Source organism: Phocoena phocoena, unplaced genomic scaffold (genome assembly GCF_963924675.1).
Source record: "Phocoena phocoena unplaced genomic scaffold, mPhoPho1.1 SCAFFOLD_205, whole genome shotgun sequence".
NCBI lineage: Eukaryota > Metazoa > Chordata > Mammalia > Artiodactyla > Phocoenidae > Phocoena > Phocoena phocoena.
The window spans coordinates 58,146-67,901 of NW_027077486.1; the positions used below are offsets into that span (position 1 = coordinate 58,146).

The following is a 9,756-nucleotide window of genomic DNA, read 5'->3' on the forward strand; positions in this document are numbered from 1 at the left end:
GAAGCCAAGAAAATCTATTGAAGCATGAGGAGAAACCCGAATTTAAGTGAACTGGTACTTTGTTTTTACCTTGTGACATAAGGGGATGTTTGCATATGGGAGGGACGAGTCTATAAAAATCGGAAAGTAGTGAAGGGAGGTCCCAGCCTCTGGGGCTCCACCTGAAGAGGGTGCTGACTGTGCCCTCAGAGAACTCAGTCCCACCTGGGGTCCCCTCCCTATGCCTGGGGATCTCTTTGTCCTGGAATGAAATGATGCTGAAGGGCTAGTCAGGAAATCAACTGTGCTCAAGTATTAACCGCAGATTTGGGGAATAGACTTTAATCCCATGGACGTATATATTTCACATCAATACCCTTCATATATTCAGGGTCCTCCAAGATGTCAGACACAGACTCTTGTTTTTTCTTTTCTGCATTACCTCATGTTTATTTCTTGGATGTGCAAGTATTTGAGACAAACTATACATATAATATTGACATTGAATTCAGACAAAGTTAGGTAAAATTTAATGTTTATCAGAATTCACAGCGGATTTCGTGTTTCCCTTAATTTGGGTGAACATTTCTTCACCTGAAACAGTTTAAATATTATCAAGAGTTGCTCTGGAGGTGGATTTACTCTTAACAACTAAACACACCATGTATTTTGTGGACAAGGTAGTCATTCTTGCTGAGATGGTCATGGATCCCAGCACTGCTGACATGGCCTGAAGCCTGACCTCTCTGTTTCCTGTGCACCACTGAGTGTCTGCAGGAACACCGCGAGCTTCAGGGCTCCTTCCATGCATGTGGACGTTGGGGAATCCCCAGGGCTAGCAAGGTCTAAGAACAGACAGCTCCTGGAAGATCCTCAGGACTCCAACATGCTGGGCAGGTGACCTGGTGACAGTGCCCAGACTCACTCCTTCTAGAAGTGTTCATTTGTAACTCTGTCACAGTTAGTGACATGGGAGCTCAGGGAATACAGTTCCCACTGCACTGGGTGAGAGAACATGTATGATTCTTGGAAGTAAACCTTCAAAGTGAATGGCTTGCAGAGTATGTGGGTGTCATGGTCAGAGGAAAGTCCTCACCTCAGGAAGCAGTTTCCCTTGAAAAGTCCACCTGAGAGCAGCTCTCCCGAGTCCCTGGGTCACTGAGTCCTGGGACTGTGCCTGAGGTCACATCAGTAAGTGGTGCTGGAGAGCAGAGCACACCTCCATCCCATCTCATTGTGGGTACTGAGGATGTGGCCTCACCATCTGCATTTCCGTCTGCAAGGATGTAAACTGGGGATCACGATGGTAATGGTATGTCTGAAATTTATAGTGGGGTTGCCAGGGGTGTTGGATGTTGACATGAGTGTCATCAGTGATGTTATCTCTCCTGGGAACCAGAAAGACCAATGTGAGTCCCCATCTCTGACTGACACCCTGTACATGTAGCGCTGGCTCCACTTCTGCCCTGAGAGGTAACACCTGTGGGTCTGGGGCAGGTCAGCTCTCCCTCAGCCCAGTGATTTCACCTGAACACTGACTGATGTTGAGCCTGCTGTGTATGAGAAGATATTTACTCCATACTATTTCGTGAACAGAGTAGTATACTTCTTCTAGCTTTTCCAATAATATTTGCCGAGTAAAATAAATACTAAAGAATCTGCCTGCATGAATGTTGATAATAGGAGAGCCAACCACAGTGATATGGGCAAGAATCACGGGACAAGTCTGGACCCTGTTGTCAGGACCTGAAAATTGAGCTGATACGCTGTGGGATAGGGGAGGGGAAGCGATGACATCTAAAACCTAGAATCAGGTGGGCCCATTATTCAGCAGGTGGAAGAAGGGCCTGAATTTGTACAGACGCCCCAGCATCTGACCTGCCCTTCTTGAGCTGGTGGATTAGAGGAGATCCATCCAAATTCATGTTAACATAGAAGGATATATGGCAGGTGTCTTTATGTTTCTGTGGATGGGGATGTGTTGTTAGGGTCCATTTAACCCTAGGAAAAATGTGTTAGGGCACCAGTCCTAAAAAAAGTTATTTTTCTTTTGTGGAGATAATTGGGGTCCATTAAGTCTGGAGACCAGATCATATGATAATGCTGGAGGGACTGTCTATTAGAGACGCCCAGTGGGTGATGGGAAATGAAGTGGGGAGATTTAAGTCGTCTCGCTTTGCTGGTTAACAGTGATCGTCACAGCAAGAGGGCCTGACCATCGTGATAGGAGGGAGAAGGGCTGATGGTGGTGGGTTCATGGGGACCACGTGGACAGGTCCTTCTGATGGTCTCTGTGTTTTCCCTTATAAAATCTTGAGAGTATAAGCTCAGAATGAGGTGTGGACTTCAGGAACATTGAGGACAGTTGGTTTAGGTCATTTAGTATGTTTTTGGAATTACTGAGAAAAGAAGAAGCAGGAACAAGAGTTAGAAATCAGCAATGCCCTCGTGTGATATTAAATTAGTTGTCTTAGATGTTACTCAATGTAGAGGCATTCACTACCCTCACATTTCATCTTCTAGGTCCACTTGGATTCCAGTTTCAAATGTGAGGGATGTAATGAAACATTTATTATGCAACAACGTGGTATCTAAAATTTAAGAGGTATATGTCAAAGTAATGGAAATGTGTTACTGAAATTGTGATTGTCAAATTCTTCTCTGGGGTAACATGAATTAAAATTAATAAAAATAATTCAAGGAATTGATTTTGTTTTCAACCATTGGGAAATCCACTGAATCATTCAAGTAACAATCATTCATAAACTCAGATCCATTATGGGTAAAATTTATTGTTAGCAAACGGTCATTCTAACTGATGAAATCTCACTCTCTCATCAAGGATCTGTGTCTCTGTGGACACGCAGCACAGTTCTCACCAGCAACACAGGAAGGAGGGTACGTTGGTACATTTCTACTTTTCCAGAAGAGCATCTCTGAAGAAGTCCCCCCTCTGTTCACCCATTCCATCCTTGTAGTATCTGAAAGAGGCCTTTGATTGTACTGTGACATGTTCCCACATGAAGTTCCCATGGCTTAGGAAGTGAAAGTTTAACTTCACTTTTCATTGTAATAGAAACACAACAAGTAATAACTGAAAAGCAAAATAAAATACATTTAAAATTTACCCAAATGCAAGCTAGAGATTCGCAGAAAATATCTGCAAAAGACATATCTAGTATATCTGGTTGTTATCTAACATGTACCAAGAAGCCTTAAACTCAACAATAAGAAAGAAAGAAAAGGATTAAAAAATGGGATAAAATCCTTAACAGACACCTGACCAAAAAGACAAAGAGTTTGCAAATAAGGCTGTGGGAGAACATATGTCACAGGGAAGTGCCATTCCGAACAAGTACATATCCCTGAAAACTTACAAGAGTGGATCAGATCAGGACTCTGAGATCCTCAAACACCTGCAGGATGTGAAGCAGCAGGGGGTCCATTCACAGCTGGTGGGAATGCAGAACGGGGTGCACCTTGGGAGACATTTTGGGGGCTTCCTGCAAAACTAAACATACTGTTATCTATGTTTCAGCAATAGTGCTCCTTTGTATGTTTGTGAAAGACAGTAAGACTTTAGTCTAGAGAAAACCCTGCCCATGATGCTTAGTTAGCTTTATTGATATCTGCCGAAATTTGGACAAAGCAACATGTCCTTTCATAGGGAATAACTAATAAACTGTGTATATCCAGAAAATGGACACTGAAATCACATACTGATTTGAAGAAATATCGAATAGTGAGATGGAAATGCAAAGTAGAGATTCCAGAAGAACACACCTGGCAAGGTGACGTCAACAGAGTGACAGTGGCCGTGAGGACTGAGCCTCCTTAGAGGTTGTACAGCATGAGGCTGAAGAGAAGACACCTTGGACATGTCAGGAGGGAAATCTCCTCCTCTGCCCCTCTTGAGTTCCTGAGGCTGGGCTGGTAACAGAATTGACAAAGACAGATTAACAGGAGAAAAGAAAAAAAATTTAACCATGTGCATGGATGTGCCATAGAAATGGACCCAGAAGTGACCAAAGCAGGCAGCTTTTATATTTTTAGACAAAATGCAATATTTGTGAGGAATTGGTAGAAGGAGGAAATGTGTGCTTTTGGTGCTCAATTAGTGAAGAACCTAAGCAGGGTTTGGGCTGGCTAGTCATTAAAGAAGGAGCAAGGTTTGTTCATAGAAGATTCCAGGCCTGAATTCCCCCTTCCTGGTGATAAGAGTGTCCGTCTGCAAAGGAAAGCAGCGTCCGGCTGCTCAGTCCTGAAAAGCCAATAAAGAGGCAAAGTTGGTGAAAGGAAAGTTTGCTTTATTTTGGCTGCCTGCACCCGGGGTTGGGGACTGACTTCTCTCCAAAGGTCACCCCGCACCGAGTATCTGTGGGAAAGGGATTTTACAGGTGGAAGGAGGGGCTACGGGCAGAAACGGCAGAGTCAGCTGTGACAGTCGTCTTGCAGTTGGTCATGAGGTGGTCTGATCAGCCTCCTCTTGCTTGTTTTAAGTAGAGTTAATCTTCAGGACCAGGGTCGGTTTGTTCTCATTTCTTGAAGCCATTTCTTGGAATTGTGGCAGCTTATGTCATGGCTACAGTCTGGTCGTCATGCAGTTAACTTCTTCCTCCTGGTGGGAGTTTCAGTATCTACAAGACGGCTCATGGGACATGGACAAGAATATTATCTATAGCCCTTGAGGAGGAACTAAAGATTCTTGATTTGCTTAATGAATAAACTATTATTATTTGTTTGGTTGGACACGTCGTTCCTTTCCTAGATTTTCTCACTCCTCTGATTAAACTTACTCTTAGGGTTAAGTTTTGGCACAGAAAAAGGCAGGCAGAAGATATGCGGTAAAGGACCATTTCAGTTCCACCTCCCCCCCTAAAGCCCCAAGGACTTAGGGCCCCCTAAACCCCAAGGACTTAAGAGGGACATTAGGAAGGTCAGAATGTCCCTCTGCACTGGCTCTGTCTTAAGTCACTTGGAGGCATATTTAGGGGTGCCCTACCCTGGACCCCAACACTCAGGGCCTCCTGTATATTTTGTTTCTACATATGCACAGCAAGCATGTGATGTAGGTATCGGTTTACTTGAATCCTACAGATGTGAAGGTAAACTGCAGCCTGGACATGGCACGTGATGAGCTGGAGAGCACACATCAGGACACAGTGAGGCCTCCGGTCGAGGCCTGGGCTTCTCCACCATGGATCTGGCCTCCCCTGCAAAGGTTCCTGGACAGAGGTGGGCTTGCCTGTAGGTCGGCAGGACTCTTCGTGGAATGAGAACCTCAGTGATTTCCTGCATTTTAGTGCTCACATAAGAAGCTGAGGTGAAGAAAGGAGAATAGATTTGTTTTCAGCAGCTTCTGAAAATTCATGTTATTATCCACCTGACTCTAAACTTTCCCTGCCAACTACATATGTGTCTATTGGTAATAGCTGTGATGATGAATATTTGACATAAAATAATCTGCACAGGAGAACAGGATGCAGGTCTTATATAAGCGTATAGGGATTCTATTGGGCCTGGAAGCAAGGAGCACATGTAGAAACACCCCCACCCACGTCCCCTCTAACTGGCATCTTTCCCAGCGACCCCCTGAGGATCCGGGGCTGCTCAGCGCATTTATGCTTCTCATGCAAGAGGTGAGCAGCAAGTCAACAGCCCGCATCCTGGCAGGGACAGCTGGTCTACAGTAGGGCAGGGCTGAGATATCACAATGAGGAAGGAAGAATATGTTTAACTCTTTATACATCCGCTGGGATAGTATTGAAACGGGTCAATTTAGACAACATTTAGACAAGGGAAAACCTGAACATATAAATTTGAGTCTCTGCCTTTCATATATTACATTTATTCTCCTATTTCAAAAAGTCTTTCTAATTGAGAGGCTGAATGTGTAACTGAAGAACCATGGATGAGTACAGAGAGGTTCCCCAGGGAAAACTGCTATATGGAGAGGAAACCCCAGACCCTTGGAGGAAAGCAGCCCTTAACTACCATCTGCACCTGCTCCTGGGGCTGAAACATACACTTGTATGTCCTGAGTGCCCCCTGCATCCCCCCTCCTGTCTCGCTGCAAGGAGGTTTGTGTCTGGGCTCACACTGACTTCCCCTCACTGTGTATCTTTCGCACAGTAATATACGGCCGTGTCCTCAGATCTCAGGCTGTTCATTTGAAGATACAGCGTGTTCTTGGAGTTGTCTCTGGAGATGGTGAATCGGCCCTTCACAGAGTCTGCATAGTTTGTGTTACCACCACTACTACTAATAGCTGAGACCCACTCCAGCCTCTTCCCTGGAGCCTGGCGGAACCAGCTCATGCCATAGCTACTGAAGGTGAATCCAGACGCTGCACAGGAGAGTCGCAGAGACCCCCCAGGCTGCACCAAGCCTCCCCCAGACTCCACCAGCTGCACCTCACACTGGACACCTGCAAACACAGAGACATCCTGGTCAGGAGACTGTCACACATCCACTGATTCCCTCACTCATATCCACTCACATCCTCAGTGTCTCTTGCTCTCCATAAATTACCTTGTAAAATAGCCTCAAGGACAACCCAGCTCAGCCCAAAGTCCATGGTGAGTGTTCTGTCTGAACCCCGAATGGAGCACGTGGAAATCCCGGCTTGGAGCTCCTTTCCCAGAGCTGCAGGGTCAGGGCTGGGGCTGCTTTATATCAGCAGAGGAAGGACTCTATTTGCATGACCTTCTAGTATATAAGAGGCTATGTTGTTGAATGTCCTCAGAAAGGGCAGCGTCTCAGAGCAGGTGTGAGAGTCTTGGATTTTGTGGTGTTGATAGCATCTGGGAAATATAACTTTCATTGTGTGATTGTTCCAGAGTAAACCCTTAGGACCCATATATCATCTTACATATGCACTCACATCCCGTGATGTAGTTGCCATTGTTACCCTCATATTAGAGGTGTAAACTACACCCAGAGGAATGGAGGGTGTGTGTAGTGTCCAAGGAGAAACATGGGGTGACCGTTAGATCCAGCATCTGCTCCTGAGCTCTGGGCCAGGCTGCTCCCTGGAACCTACTACAGGACAGAGTTGGAGTTGCCGGGTGAGGTTTGCAGATCCCCCTCCTGTAATGAGGTCACGATGACTGTGCTGTCTTCTCGTGTTTACCTAAAATGTATGGAGGGGGTCAGGGGTGATGAGAAGTATTTTCAAGAGTCTCTTATGTTTCAGTCTCTTCCCTTCACTCCTTCCCTCCCAACTCATGCATTTCTTCATTTGTAATCACTTTAATGAGGTTTTTGACATGTACTAAAGCGCACACACTCAGAATGAACACTGTAATGAATACTGACGGAGGCACCAGCATTATCAGGAGAGAACAAGTCAATTCCTCTCGTTATTTTCAGTAGTTTCTGGGTTTCCTCCTTCCTGTCCCTTCTTATCTTCCATCCTGTCACCACATCACCGTTGATCTTCCCTTGTTATCTCAGATTACTTTTCATTTTCTAGAATTCATAAAAGTGGGATGATATTGTATGTATTCTTATTGTTATGGCTTATTTTACTCAGCACAAATAGTTGTGAACACTATCATGTTATTGTGTGTGTCAGGAATCCTTGGTTTTAGTAACAGGTCGCAGTTAATGAATGATCGTAGCATGATTGTCTTATTTATTAAGCTGATGTGTGATATTGGAACTGTTTCCAGTTTCTGGGTGTCACAATAAAGCTGATACTCGTCTTGGAGATGCAGAGAGATGAGCAGCTGAGAAAACGCTTCTTATTTAATGTTCTTCAAGCAACCTCAAAATGGGGCAGGTTGCACATTATCAAAATCTCACCAATATATCAGATAATTAGAGAACGAAGAGAGCAAGAAATTTAAGTCTTGGAGAGAGACAAATGCTCACAGAATAACAAAGACTAAGGTTGTTAACCCTGACATAGGCTGCTGAATGCAACAAAAACTACTACAAGATTAAGCTACAAACGGATGCCTTGAGGTCGAGCGTGGTTAGGGTGTAATAGTGCCCCAACGTCTCCTAAGTAACTACTTCGCCAGTGTCAGCGTGGTCCTGCTAAAGTGTGAGTCAGATGGTGTTACCTCTCTATCCACACAGGTGTGTCTTCCTACCTGGGACAGCCCAGGAGTCCTGCCTGAGCTGTTAGGTCCTCCTACATCCTGGGGAGGAGGACATTGGCCCTGGACTTGGATCTGCACTGTTTCATAGCATCTCCGCTCACAGTGTGACCTGTGTCCCCTCATCCAGTCCCAATGTGCCATATACTTACCACATATGGAATAGGATCACATGCGGAAATGAAAAATAATGATCCAGGTTCTGATTGATGCACAAAACCCTGTCACAACCCTTGACAGTTTCCACTGAGAGCAGCTCTTTATTTTGTTCACCGTCTCTGCTTAGGGAGTGTCTGGAGGAGAAGCCCACCCTGCCCCATGCAGGGTCGCTGTGAGAGGCTCAAGTTCAGCTACAGGACCTGCTCCTGTGAGGAACACTCACGTGTAAGGGAGGCTGACCCTGACTGTACGCTGGGGGCTCAGCCGGGTCTGAGGGCTGGGATTTGTGTCCACCTCGTGTGGACATTGCTTGGGCTCTGACATCCTTTTAGCACAATGTCTGGGTCAGCTGAGTGTTCTCTGCATCAGAGCCCATTCTCCGTGCAGTCACTTACACACCTAGACAGAGCTTAATGTAAGACCCCAGAAGTCATGCTTGTAATATTTACATAACTGACTGGAAACTTACAGCTCCATCATTGACTGCCCATGAATTATTGTGGTCTCTTCATTTACAACTGAGAAAAAGTGCAAGCAACAAATATGTTCTTCAACAAATTAGTACATAAACAATGAGTGATGTATCCATGCTGTGGAATTGTATTCAACAGTTTAAATATTAAAGTATTGTACCACGAAAGGACATGAGGGAATCCTAAATGCATATTGCTAATTAAAAAACCGGTCTGAAAACGTTCAATTTCACCTATTTCACATTTGGGAAAACTTCAGTCTATACATAAACCTATCAGATGAGCATTTAGCAGGAATTGGGGAGAAGGTGTTTGATACGTGAAACATGGGCAATATTTAAGGATAGTGAAATTCTACTCTATGAAATTGCAGTGGTGGAAACATTGCACTATGAATTTGTCAAAATATGTAAAGTAATGGCAGAAAGAGTGAACCTTATTGAATATAAATATAAATGCCACTTATAAGAAGGCGACTCAAGTATTGAAGGATGCACACTGTAGAGATGATAGCTAATATCATAGTGAATCTATGAATTAGCATGTCAGTAGAAGGTGGGAAAATAGGTTTTGACCTAAGTGACTTTGGAAATGAGTGGAGTCTGATGGCTAAGTTCTAAGCCACTGCACGTAAGCACTAGAGCCTGGTGGATAACGGTATTTCCATCAGGAGTCAGGCTAAGCGTTCAGTTCCAACTGTGCATGTGGACTTGAACAATTAGTAGCTGGATGGCATCGGTGGAGCCAGGCTTCTCACTGTCAGATGGAAAGTAACAGAGAAGCAAGGGGGAAAGGCTGGATTTCCCCAAGTGTTGTTGCACTAGGATCGGAGATGTAAGAATGATCTCACTTTTACCTCCACACAGGTCAGAAAGTGAGATACAGAGATAGTTGCCGATGAGTGTGTGTATACGTGGGTAGAGAACACAGATATATTTCCAAGGTCTTTTAGCTTATAGGGTCTAGAGTCAATGCCCCCAGTGGACAGGACACCAGCATTAGTGTCCTAATACCAACTCTTCTGGTTGTTAATGCTATTC

At 44.7% G+C, this 9,756-nt stretch overlaps 1 gene segment (V, D, J or C); it reads right to left on the bottom strand.

Annotated features, from left to right (window-relative positions):
• Positions 1-6,089: 6,089 nt before the first annotated feature.
• LOC136143284 (immunoglobulin heavy variable 3-23-like) lies at positions 6,090-6,556 on the bottom strand. The segment is given in 2 exon segments: positions 6,090-6,406; positions 6,511-6,556. Coding segments are annotated over 2 exon segments (363 nt in total).
• Positions 6,557-9,756: the final 3,200 nt, after the last annotated feature.